Below are 13,808 nucleotides of genomic sequence, written 5' to 3'. Positions count from 1 at the left end.
GAAAATATATATGAGGAAGAATATATATATTGAGAAACAATTTGTCTCATGGTTTACATGCCGTCGTATCATAGTTAAGAAACATGCGGGAGAGAATTTGAAACTTCACATTTCCATGCCACAGCACAGAATTTTATTTGTTGCTGTCGGTTTTAACGGAAAACCTGTACATTGTCATTTGGGGGGGATTGGATTTTGTTTATCTGAAAGTTTAGGACCGTATTGTGTAAAAATCTGAAGTATATCGGTCAACAACTTGTGTTCATTAGAGCACCATGTAAAAATTTAAAGTAAATTGGTCAAATTACTTTTTGAGATTTTTAGTAATGATGTTAAATGATGACTTGTAGATATATAGTAGCATAGAAATGTACGTTTCTGCAGTATATTGTGCCATGTGTAATCAACATCGACCATATTGTCAGCATTCTGCTGTTGGTGCAAATCCTTTGAAAAGCTAATTTTTACCGAATTTGTTCATTCTTTCGATCAGCGAGTTAATATGTTTCAGTAATGCAGTTGGACAACTTGTAATTTTATAGTTTTCTAAATGAATTCTCCTTTTAATATAAAATGAGCCAGGAGAAAAACTTACACTTGCCAACTGCAGAGTCAAGAACAGCTGGAGTGGCTACAGATACTTGGACTGTTATTTCACAAGAAGAGAGAAAAAGTATAGGAAAATGGAAGGACGCTAAAGGGTGGAACAGATACTCAAACCAGATGTTTTGGAGGGACAAGATGAGGAAAGGTCATGGGAATTATAATGAGTATAAAATAATCTTAAAATCAAATTACGCCTTTTGAGGAAATATGGATTGTCAGTCACATCACAGGTGATGTAACAAGTAGTGAAGAGAAGCTCTGAAAGAAAATTGCCATTCTTGCACTTACATCTTGAAAGCAAATTTAGTGTTGTTGCTCAATATGCACAGTGTGCTGTGATTAAATTTGTAAGGTGTTTTGTAAAAACACATTTTGCAATGTGAACTAGAATTTTTCTGTGTCATCATCAGTATTTCCATTTGAGATCTTCTGACTTTGCACATGTTACTGATTTTTTAGTATGTTATATTCATCTCTGCTCTGTTTTTTCCCCCTTGGATAAAGTAAAAGTACTTACCTCTACAACGGCCTTTGGCATACCATGGTAAATTAAAGAACATGGGAGGTTCAATAAAAATGCAACATTTTCATTTTTCTCAAGAAATCTTCATTCATTCATAGAAATTTATTTTATCCACTTCAAAATATTTCCCATGAAATGTAACGTATTCTCGGAAGCACTTTTTCCAGAGATATCGTACTCTAACCTAAAGTTTACGTACTGTACCGCCCTTCCATGTCATAATAATCAACTACTAAACAACACCAGACGCTCCTAGATAATATCTCTAGGTAGTGTAGTTATTTGCCGATGTCACATTTCCTGGTACTTGATCACAACAAATCGTGGTAAAAGACGCTTTTTGGAGGGTTATTTGATGAAATGTGTGTTAACTTTGCTGCATGCGTAAAGTTTTTCTTGTTTTCAATGCCTAACTTTCAATGTCTGATATGTGTATTTGAGTGAAATGGCGAACATTGCATCTGAAAGAAGGATTTATTGAAAACCAAAAATTGATACTGAATATAATAATGGAAAAACTGTCACTCACCTTTCTGATCAGATGAATGCATGTAGCAGTTCATTGAGAGAGACAGTAAAATAGTATCACAAATTAGCGTTTAATCTCTTTTTGAAGACTGCTGTAGTGAATGTACTGTATTTATTTCAAGAGGCGATGGAGCGGAAAGTGGCAATCATGATATTTCGAGACCAGTTAGTAGATGGGCTCAAATGGCATTCATGTGAAGAAACTCCATCCAGTATTGATAATGAAGAGGCAAACACCAGTTGGACAAAAAAAGGATAGGTGCTTAAAAAGCATAGATATTGTTCAGCATGTTGCAGGACAAACACAGAAACATTTGGGCACAATGCAGTTAGAAAATTAACTAAACAGGTGGTTACCTTTTGTATTACATACAAATCTAAAGCCCATCTTTGTTCTGAATGTTTTAATAAACTTCATTAAAATTACAGCATTTATTTTTTAACTTTTTAACTGCCTATCCAATGCACTGATGTTGTCCAAACAGAAAGAACACTCTCAGGTCTTTGGGGCTGACAGTGCGCTTATTGTGTTAAAACTGAATCAATTACTGGTCTGTTTGCAGACGTCTCATGTGCACACCTTTCTTGATTCCTTGAAATGTCCCTGTTTTGCAGTTGGTTCATCTTGCTTCCAGTGATTGTCAGATTAAGCTGGACAAATGCTGCAAAGTGAGATGCTTATTCAGTACTTTTCCCTGCATGAATATTTCTTTGCTGCAGTTCATTGATTGGAATATTACAATGAGGCATGACAGTTAAGATGTAGCTAGAAGAGGAAATCTTCATCTTGAAGAAACCCTTTAGTCTCGTAGCCATGTCCGCTGTCCTGTAATCATGTATCATTGTCAGTTTTTTTCTTGCACTCAACAACATCTCTGTGATATTTGTGTACCAATTTTCCATTGTTTGAAAAATTTGATCCAGTATTAAACTGTTACTTTCACTGTCATTTTTTAATTTTCCTAAGCTTCAAACGACTGCAATTTTGACTGTGTGACTCCTTCACTATATCATTTAATACAGTCATGTGCTGATGGAAATTCGTAATAAATACAGTTTCATTTAAATCAACAATCATGTCTTGCTTGAAATATGAAAAATATATCATGAGCAGTGCTTATAAAAGTAATGGGATAAGTTCGATGCACTTATTTCCTCTAATCATTTTTGAAACTATCACTGGGTGGTGACACGTACCACACAGGATAGAATTGCCTGTGCCAGAAATAGAAAATTATCTAAAATACTGTCAAAATGTTAATACTAACAAGCAACTTCACTTGACAATGGCTGAAAGGATGTCAGCCGAAATATTGGTACAAGAGTTAGCAGTATCCTCGATGCACTCAAGAAAAATGGTGAAATATTATTTTACATATTTAGTTGGTTCTTTCATGTTATAATTTTAAAAATAGTATGAGGGACATTCCAAAAGCAGGTTTCATCATTGTTTTTGAAAGAGATGATTGTACACCAAGTAACCAAACAAATGCCATATGAACCCACAACCGTTACTGTCTCAACCAGGAAAGGGGCGTCAGTGGAGGAGGAATGACACACGTGCAGAGCACTGAAGAAGAGAGCGTAGCAGCAAACCGGTGTGCCCAAGGTTATTTGAGTAACCATATGACAGCAGATAGATGTGTACTGGCAATGTGGTCACCAATGGAAATGGACGAGGGCTCTTCAGTAAAGGTGTTGGGCTCTTGGACAACAATGTGAAACCACAAACGGCAAGGTTAACACAGGTTCAGATTTGTCACTTCAGCTGGGAGAGATTGAATCACCCAGCATACAATCCTGATCTTGCTCCAATGGACTTTCACCTGTTCCCTGCATTGAAAGCCCCACTCTTGGGGTGTCAGTTTCAAACCAATGCTGAAGTATAGCAGACTGAGAGACAGTTCCTTGCATGGCAAGACACTAAGTTTTACCAGAGTGGTTACTTCAAATTGATTGCAAACTGCAACAAATAGTGCAAGGTGTGAAGTTCTTGATGCCATGGAGTATGAATTTTTGACAATAAAGTTTCCTTGTGAAAAATGACAAAACTTACTTTCAGAATGTCCCTTGTACAATGAATACTCTTCTTCCAGCCTTGCAGCAATTGCGCAACAACTGCAATTAACACTGAAGCTGAAAAGCATTATGGTTTCAACAGAACCCTCAAATCTTAATTGCTATATGATATGCTGAACAGTCTCTTTGCTTTTCTTATGTCTTTGATGAGATGCACTGAGCACAATGTGTGCTTGTTAAAACTCACAAACTTGCAGTTCTGTGTGCAGTGGTGGGTAGATTATAATTTTTAACTTCAAAAATGTGTAAGTGGAATTTGAACATGGTACATATATTCCTTTGAGACATTGCAGTGAAGCCAGTTCCACAAATAGAATACTTTTATTTTACCACAAGAACATACAAAACTCTCGATTTTTTTATCTTAAAATGTGTTTCACACCTGACTCTGTTTATTTGAACAATGTTGCTTTAATCCAGTGTGTGGGACTACAGGTGTTTTATTAATCTAGATTAATACAGTGGTCAGTGTGGTTTTGATTCAAATAAGACTCTGACAGTCCCACTAATTCTATAATCTGCTTCCTACTCAAATAAAATAAAACAAAAATCATAGCTAAGCCTACATGCACCACCTCTTTTACACCTAACAAAAGGATAGAATTTTTCCGTTTTCAGACATTACCTTCCACCCTGTCCTATTATTACTTTACACAGCATTTTCCAATTATACTCAAACACCACATCAGGAATTGAGAAAGAAAACATGGTCCTTATCCTATCTTCCCATGTATTAACATAAACTTATATGAGATTATATGTCACCGTTTTCCAAGGGCTGGACTGGCTTAATTCTCTTCATAAAACTTACATAGACCATTTCTCAAGGTGCATACGATACATGCAACATAACAATTACAACATCTATTAATGTATTTTTTCTATGAGATCCAAATGTGTCCTTTTCACAGCTCATAATAAGAAATACATATTTAATCACCAGTTTGACATCCTAAGGGGCGGAAATGTTAAAAGAGAACACTTGCCGAGGTCTGCAGAACAGAATGGTATCTCACACTTCTCTCAACTCACTAAAGGGATTGAAAGGGGTGGGTGAATGCCACCCATTTTTTGATGTATTACTTCACTTTGGGACATGTCAGTTACCATAAGTCCAACAACACACACATCAATCTGCTGGCAAATGGTGACTTTAAATACACATTGTTGCTAACCAGGATCATCTGAAGAAGGAACTTGCACTTTTAAAGAATATATCGTGGCTACCATAAGACTCGGCAAATTAAACCAAGTATTGAAGAGGAAAAGTTTACAATCTGTCATGTCCTTACCTTATGTTGGGGGGACTCTTCCAAATTGAGTTTGATTCTCATGAAAGGTATCTGAAAGTAATCGAGCACCACACTGAAGAATGCCACTTCTCATCTCCTTGGAACATGATGTGATGCTTCGCAAGGCAAGTGTCTGCAAGATTTTGCACAAGTGTGGGCCATTGTCTGTCAGGCAAATGGCAGAAACTATTTGAGGAGACTATATGGAACATCAGCAATTCACATGTCTATTCAGATTGACAAATAAATGATAGCTGAATGTTGGATTTAATGCTGAGATGTTCAAATTGTGACATGTAAATAATCCAAGAGATGGCTTGCAAGCAGTACAAATCTCTACCATTCAAATTACTTCTCTTCAGTTGCTCCTGTGTGAGATTGCTCGTGTGTTGGTGCTGTCCGCAGAATTACGGGGGTAGTTTGAAAAAGTTCTCAGAACGGAATAGGAAAAAGGCACTTACGTCACTCAAACTTTTTTATTTTTCAATGTAGTCTCCTAGTACATTAATGCACTTAGTCCAGTAATGTTCCAGTGCCTTGGTACCATCTCGAAAATGAGTTTCCTCCGGGCCTGCAAAATAGTTGTCAACTCCAGCTATCAATTCTTTGTTTGAAGCGAATCTTCGTCCATCGAGAAAAATTTTCTGTTTTGGAAGAGATGGAAGTCTGACAGAGCCATATCAGGTGAATAAGGTGATTGTGGCAACAATTCTCATACCTTAGTTTGTATAATTTTGCCATGGCAACAGCACATGTTTTTGATTCAAAGTCAAGAGTTGCGGCACCCACCTCGCAGATAATTTTTTCATTTCTAATTCTTCAGTTAAAATGTGATATATCCTTTCAGATGACATCTGGCAACCATGAGCAATTTCATACACTTTCAATCGGCAATCCTCCATGACCACTTTGTGCACTTTTGTAATGATTTCTGGAGTAGTGACAAATCTTGGCCGACCACTGCACGGATCATCATCCAAGCTCTTCCAACCAAATTTAAACTCATTTGTCCACTTGGCAACAGTTTAATATGAAGGAGCAGAGTCCCCCAGTGTATTCTGGAAATCGGCATATATGTCCTATGCTTTCATACCTTAATCACTTAATCATGGCTCAAATCTCGATTCACCACAGCTCTCTTCCAAGAGCGCTGATGTGGCATGTGTTTACGGGCAACAGTCCAATGAATAGGCAACAGTTCAATGAATATCATGTGAACTAATTGTTGTGCTAGCGCTGACCTCTCGTGGTGATTCAGAGAACTTTTCAAGCCACCCTCGTACAGTGTTTGGATGGAAAGGCTGTAATGTCAATCTTTTGCCTCTGAGAAGTGTTAGATATTTAGCAGCTGAAACAGCAAGAGAAAGAAAGAATTGGTAATGGCAGCATTTTTTAAACTTTAAATAAACAGTTATGACACAGAAAGTTGTTTGACCAATCAAATTTATATTTTCATCAGAACTTCAGGTAACCAAATCTCACATTTGTTTACCTTGAAACTAAGATTGTCAAGTGTATTGGTTGCCTGTAACATGATGATTAGACTTACAAACTTGTATATGTTGTGTGTATTCTTTCTACAGGCCATTATTAACATTTTGCGAAGTGCTACTGGTGGTACTAGGAGGACAGAAACTTGTGTGGTTTTCTTGCTAGCTCAGTAGAATCATTGCTATTTTCAGAACTCTGGTTAAATATTTTTAGAATAAAGTTATCTATTTATTTCAGGTATGCAGGAATTACTAGCTGAAGCAGAAGAGCTTCATTTGTCAGCGTTGAAATTATCCCTTGCTACTTTTGGTGAAAAGAATGTGCAAACTGCTAAACACTTTGGGAATCTGGGCCGTCTGTACCAGAGTATGAAGAAATTTGAAGTAAGTAGATAGCAGTTCTAACAGTCTACAGGGGCCAAACAGCAACTGTTGTAAACTTCTTCAGACAATTAGACATAGTAGTTTACTTATTTACAAGATGATGTGTCCGGAATGAAAATTATGGCACGTGGTTATCTGTTATATAAGTATTCACATAATATAATGGAGAAACTTTAATAGGAAATTAAGTGCCCAACATCTGAACTCTAAAATTTGTTCAGATATGTTACAGAACCAAACCAGTAATAATAATTGTTGCTGTAATTGTTACTGAAAGAGAGTCAATGTCTTTTCATTGCCTTACTTATTCACAGGAAGCAGAAACAATGCATTTAAAGGCAATAGCCATAAAAGAAGAGCTATTAGGAGAAGATGATTATGAAGTTGGTTTGTCTATAGGTCATCTTGCTAGCCTGTATAATTATCACATGAAGAAGTACAAAAAAGCTGAAGCACTTTACAAGCGATCTATTGATATCAGTGAGTACGAATGAAAATGTATTTAAGGAATGTCTTAGTTGTATATTATTCCTGATATAAAGAAACCTTCTGTCATGAGTAACAGCTGTATTTGTACTTAGAGTGATTGCTTTTATGTTTTTAATGTAAAATGTATAATCTTTAGTTCCTATATACTTTTTCTAGGTTTAAAGCTGTTTGGTGAAAGTTATTCCGGCCTAGAGTATGATTACAGAGGTCTCGTGCATGTATATCATGAACTTAAAGAAGTTGACAAAGTTGCTGACTACACATACTTATTGAACAACTGGAAACTTCATAGAGATATCACGTCCCAGACAGAATATGAACCTATTGACACCGATGGTGAAGTTCTTTCAATAAGTGATATCACAGCACAGTTTTTCCAGCCTAACTGAATGAGGTGTCATGTTTGAGTGTAATACTCTGTCAAAAAAATTAACCTCCTTCCATAGGAAGGAGCATTGTGCCACAGCTTTAAGTGTTTTGTGATTCACACAGAATTCACAAGTACCTGGACACAGAGTATATACTGCCATTCCTTCACATGTGCATTACGTGGATAGATAGCTTTGTCCTTTTTTTAATTTAAAAGAACATATTTTATGTTGTTTTGTATTATTTTAAAATGTTTACTTTTTTATGTTAATTGTGGCAAAGATACTCCATTCAAAGCTTGCTGTCAAGTTATTGTTAATAACACTGGTAGTAATCTGTTACACTTAGGCGCTGGTGTCGTACCCCACGTTATGTATGTTGTTGTTTTAAAATTGTCATGTACATACTTGAGAATGTTTAATGTTGTGACAATTGTCTGCAACTTTTTGCATTTATATAATTTCATTTGTGAAACGCTGTATAAAGAATGCCAGTAATATTTGCTGGTCTTTTACTCTTAGTTGTGATGTTTTATATCTTTTAATATGTAAGATGCATGCTAGTCAATAGTTCATTTTGAGAAAACGTGTCCAGTATTGATGTGATGTGCACAAGGAGCCATGAAACAATGTCTGTGTATGGTACTTCCCTTTTATATAAATTATCTGACCAAGGCAGAGTTGTGACAGTTCATTTCATATTTGAGTTCATTGTTATAGTGAAATTTTATTTCCATCTTGTTCTCCCTCTCCACTTCTCTCTCTTTTGTTTTCCTCACCTCCTGTCTGCCTTTAAAACCCTATCCCCCCACCCCCTTTAAAATTAACTTATTTGCAATTTTGACTGTTTTTAGTAAATAAAAGAAAACTTGAGGTAACAATAAAATTCAGCATAAAGGATGTAACCATGACGCCTGATACAAACTTTTCAAACCAATGCCTTGAACTCGAGTACCCCTTAGGGATTTTATTGATTCATCTCTACGGTGAATGTTGACAAGTCTTCATTCCAGAACTACGAATGATGTCGTAGCCATACTTCCATTATTTAAGTATGTATACATTGTCTACATTTACGGAAACTGATTGTTAGTCCCTTCTTCATTGCAGAGTAATTTTTTGCCATGAAAATACCAGAACAAAAATTAGGAGCTTTTGTACCTTGGTAGAGCAGACTGTGAACAGCAACCTATTCCCCCCCCCCCCCCCCCCCCCCCCCCCCCCCCCCCCCCCCCCCCAGTTATTTGTGGTTGAGTTAACAGTGTCTTTCACAATTTTTTAGTAATTCCATGACCAAAGTTTTGGTCGTGGACCTGCAGTAAGAATTATTACTGCTTTACATCTTCATTTTTTGCCATAACCATGTCTGCTATTTATTGCGTGCAGTCATCACGGCGGCCATTCTCTGCTGTGGAGAGAATTTGTACATTCTCATGTGTTTTAACGATCACCTCTTTGTCAGCTTTGTTTAAATTGAAAAATTTAATCATCGTGTTTCATTGATCAACATGGACAACTGTTTTCTTCAGTGTCATCCATTTTAATAAGACTTCAGCATTTATTTGTTCCAGAAGTAAATTTATCAACTTCACAGTAGTTGTACCAATATTTTTCTAGTAAATGAATAAATGCTAAAATATCATTAAATGGGGTGGAGTTTTTAGTACTTGTGCCTGTTCAGGAGATGTCTAAGGTTCAAACATTTAATGAAGGACATGGAAAAACTGTTGAAAGTATTTCTATAGCAATGATATTTGCAGAGGATCGTGGGAATTGCCCATTCAGGAGGTCGTGCAGTGCAAAAAGAGTTGAATTTTAACCAATAGTCAGACTTTTTGCAGCAACTGCAGCTCCTAATTGTGTTTGGTTTTGATTTTTGTTATGTCTCTTAATTCATTAGTGAGACACAAATTTCCATGCATATATGATGCAAGCATATGCACACTGTCATACCCAAAAGGAATGGAGGGAACTTATAAAAGAAAAGAATTACATATGAAGCAGTAATAACAAAATTGTTCCTGCAAAAAAAAAAGGGGGGGCACAGACAAATGGATGTGACTGGAAAAAACTAAAACAATCTAGCAGAAAGTGGAAATTTGACAATTATATTGTAAGATCGTGGTCAGCTATAGAGCTGTTAGAAATTAACAGTTTGGAACTGAAGCACATATAGTTAAAGGTAAGTCATGAAAACCGGAACAACAACACAAGAAACGGCAACCATTAGGAATTTTATTTGGCTACAACAGAAACATTCTATTCTTCTCATTTCTGTTCACAAATTTCCTTTAATGTGAAACATTAAATATAAGATAATCTGTGCACTACACCACTTTTGTTAATTTTTTTAACCTTGTATAGATGTTTGTGAAATTAAATCAGTGATGGTATCTCTTTTGTAGACTTACATTCTAAAGCATGTATTTAAGAATGTGTAGCTTGTTGATACGTTATGCAGCCTCGCTAAGAATTTTTTTCATGGGGAGCTCTCTAATGTAGTGGCAGTTTTACATACCTCAGCAAATAGGAATGTGACATTTCTTTGATATTACACCAAGTACTTCTTGTTAGGGAGTAAATTTGTGAAATGTCATGTGATTATCTAATTTACTTGTAATTTTGTCTTTGCATGACCTCAGGTCACAATCATTTTTAAATATACAAAGTTTCACATTCCTTTTATGCCCTCAGTCAGTTCCCATGATGAGAGACAGAGGTGATCTTATTGTCAGTTTTTGGCGCACACACACACACACACACACACACACACACACCTAATACATCATGTATAATGGCCTGCCTACGTATATAGTTTTGATATCTTTATTCAGAACCATAGACTATTGTCCATTCTTTTTTGTTATGCTGTATGATGTGTTTTGAAAATCTTGATTCTCTTTGCACTAAAGGTTGAGCTCTGTTACTGCATAATTTGATCTTGTATCATAATTTTTCTTTTGAGAAATAACCTAATAACACTTTTGATAACATGTTTAGTCACTGTATCATTTTCTGTTCCATAAAACTATTTCCTTACTATATTGTTGAAGTTGCATGTGTCTCAATAGTACTCCTTAACATGACCTTTAGTTTTATGTTAAAGGACACTTGTTGCTGACAGCCTTCATTTTCATGTAAAAGTGTAATTTTTAATACCTTCTCCACAATAGATATTTAAAAGATTCTTCCTTTGTTCATTTTGTATCTGACAATTTTTCTTCTTCTTCTTTTCCTCTTTTAACCTTTTTTATGTTGGATTTGTTGGTCAGTTTATATATTGCCTAGCTTAATCTCTTACAGTGAGGTACATCGTATTGTGGAAAGCAAGTAATGGTCGTCTTATGAATGATATTGTACCTTATCATCCTGATTATCTTGGGTCAAGCAGAATAAAAATGTAAGATAATATTTTAACAGAGAAATTTCCATCTCGGTTACAATATTTTGTCTTAATACTGTGTAGTCTGTGTTACTGGGGGTGTGGGATGATACATAATATGTGCTGCATTTTGAATAAGTACAAAGAATTCATAGAGCTGTGGAAAGATGTATTGGATAGTTATGAAACAAGGGCAATCTGTCACATTCAGTAATTAAGGGATCGCTGCTGGTGAAGAGACAATGGCTGGGAAGTATAACAACTGGGTTAAGAAGATAATGAAGGATAGTTAGAATAATGGGGATTGACTGGTAAAGAATGGGGATAAGAAACCACTGAAAACCGGCATAATGTTGAGATAAGACCCAATTGCTTTTGTTTTCTGCATTTTTTTCTCCTTGACTTCTTTAAATCTAGGTGACTTCTGTACTGTTACTTCCTTTCCTTTTCTTCTCATTGCACTCTGTAATTGTGTGTGTAATGTTATAAATCATTTGAAACATGTCTTTGGAGGGTGCAACAGTATTTTTAAAAAAATATTTCTGTTTTCATAGTTGGTAGATGTTTAATATCTTCCACAACCTTTGAGAAAGTGTCAGCATTTGAAACAGTATTTACTTGTCCAGCTTATTATAAAAAACTTCTGTTATTAAGATGAGGCATTGCATTTACCTATCAAATGTTCTTCGAGTATTTGTTCTGTAAATGTATTGACTTTTTTTCACATTCTGGATAGCTAATTATAAAGTCTTGTTATATATTATATGTGAATTTCACTTTTATAAAAATGAGCACCTTGATATTTAGGAGAGTTATGTATGGGTTTTGTGTCCATGTTCAAACAAATAACTAATGGGGTTTGCTTTTCTGTACGTGCCTAAAGGTGCCAGAACATTTTACAGCTGAACCATATGTTTCTTTTAGTAAAGTAACAATTGTAGTGATCAAAAATTAGAGCAGAGTTAATGAAGTCATGATCTTAGTGAATGGACCAGAATTCTCATAACTTACCTGCTTTTGGCTGTGTTCATGGATGTTACGTTCTGAGATGTTTTAACATTGCATGATAAGTATGTCCAAGACTATTTCCAATGTTATTGTATTCATAAATAGTAATATTTCCCATGAAGCTATTATGTAATCTATATTTTAATAATTATGTTGAGCAACATTTGTAAAGTAGTTCTTAAATTAAGAATAAAAAGTCTGAGTTCCTCACTTTTTTTTTAATATGTGGGTTTAGTTTCTACAACTGAATCTCTGTTTTGGAACTGAAGCTTTATGGAAACGAGTTTTGTTTGTGAGTGGGGTTACAAAAGGAAGCAATTAAAAATGTTGTTAAACTTTCATCTATGTGTAATATGTGTTGTAGAAATACGGAATATTGTTTTCTTTTGTTAAGTAGTTGTGAACATCATGTATAGGAATCATTTTTAAAAAATTAAATATTTTAGTTCTGTTACGAAGTTTTTGATTTGATCTCCTGACTATCAAATAAATTTAAGTATTTTATAATTGAGACATGAATAGAAACAAGAAGAAGAAAAATTAGCAGAAGTCAAGGAAAAAGGAACAATGATAAAAAAGTGCATTAATTAGATATTATGTTTTGCAGCAGACTATTTGATGTAATAATTGCTAATCATATACTATAAGAAAATAAGATTACTTTTCAGATAAATTTGTTGTCCTGGTGGTAAAAACTGTTGGACAAATGGAAAATGGGGTGCAGTCATTAATTTCCTTAGATTTCAATTAATCATCGCTTTTACGAGAATGAGGAGGATTAAATATCTTATTGAGATTTTAACTGATTAATTATAAAGATATTAATTTTCCTTAGTGTATTTCATCCTTTAGTTTCTATCTCACCACCTAGAGACCCTCCCCAGCTCCGCACAACTAGCACGCAGTATCTATGGTCGGATAGCTTGTCTGGCATAGCAGTAATATATTACATGTGCAAATCTTCCTTGTGAATCGGTGTGTCTATTAGTGAAAACTGTATCAAAATCCCTTCAATAGTTCTGAGATTAGCTTTCATATATAGATATAAAAATGTAGCGGTAGACTTTTAATTTAGTAATATGTAAGTATGTGGAAAGTGCTACTTTGTTCTGTATAGAACTGCAAATACTAGTCAGACGGCCTAATACATCTTGATCGTGGGTATTTCATGTGGAGGCACACATTAAATCATGATCTTAGTATAAATATCTGCTGTTATTATTTCTTCCCTCAAATTTTTGAGTATCCTGTATCTTCATCTTCTGATCTTTTTTCTTTTCGATTTTTCCTTCAATGATGGTTTTTTTTTGCAAACCATGTATCCTTAAAATTGATTGGCCCCAATTCGTTTAGCTCCTTCCTCACTCCCTCTACCTGTCAAAATTCTTTCATTTTTCTTCACAGTTACTTTTCGAAGCTTTCAAAATATTTCTTCAGTTTTTTCACTTCAAACAAGGTGTAATGCAAAACTCTTTTAAATCACTTCCTCTTGCTCTTGTTGCCAGTAATCCTTAAATTTCTCGAAATACTTCCTTTCCAATTGCTATTGTTCTTTCTGTGCTGCAGCCTCCATCTGCATTAAAACGTGCTTCCTAAGTAAGTGAAGGATTTTACTTTTCCAGATTTCTTTTCCCATATTGTTATTTTTATAGGGCTGTA

The 13,808-nt window shown here is 35.1% G+C and overlaps 1 protein-coding gene across 1 annotated transcript in view; it reads left to right on the top strand.

Moving 5' to 3' along the window:
* LOC124717020 (amyloid protein-binding protein 2) overlaps positions 1 to 8,951 on the top strand; it is a 130,372-nt gene extending 121,421 nt beyond the window's left edge. Inside the window, exons 10-12 of the mRNA XM_047243678.1 lie at positions 6,757 to 6,902; positions 7,217 to 7,382; positions 7,548 to 8,951. Coding sequence (XP_047099634.1) covers positions 6,757 to 6,902; positions 7,217 to 7,382; positions 7,548 to 7,780 — 545 coding nt within the window. The 3' untranslated portion in view covers positions 7,781 to 8,951. The remainder of the gene's footprint in view (positions 1 to 6,756; positions 6,903 to 7,216; positions 7,383 to 7,547) is intronic.
* Positions 8,952 to 13,808: the final 4,857 nt, after the last annotated feature.

This window comes from Schistocerca piceifrons, chromosome 1 (genome assembly GCF_021461385.2).
Source record: "Schistocerca piceifrons isolate TAMUIC-IGC-003096 chromosome 1, iqSchPice1.1, whole genome shotgun sequence".
In the NCBI taxonomy this organism is placed as follows: Eukaryota; Metazoa; Arthropoda; class Insecta; order Orthoptera; family Acrididae; genus Schistocerca; species Schistocerca piceifrons.
Note: the sequence above shows the minus strand (reverse complement) of the source record. Positions and strands in the feature narration are given on the sequence as shown.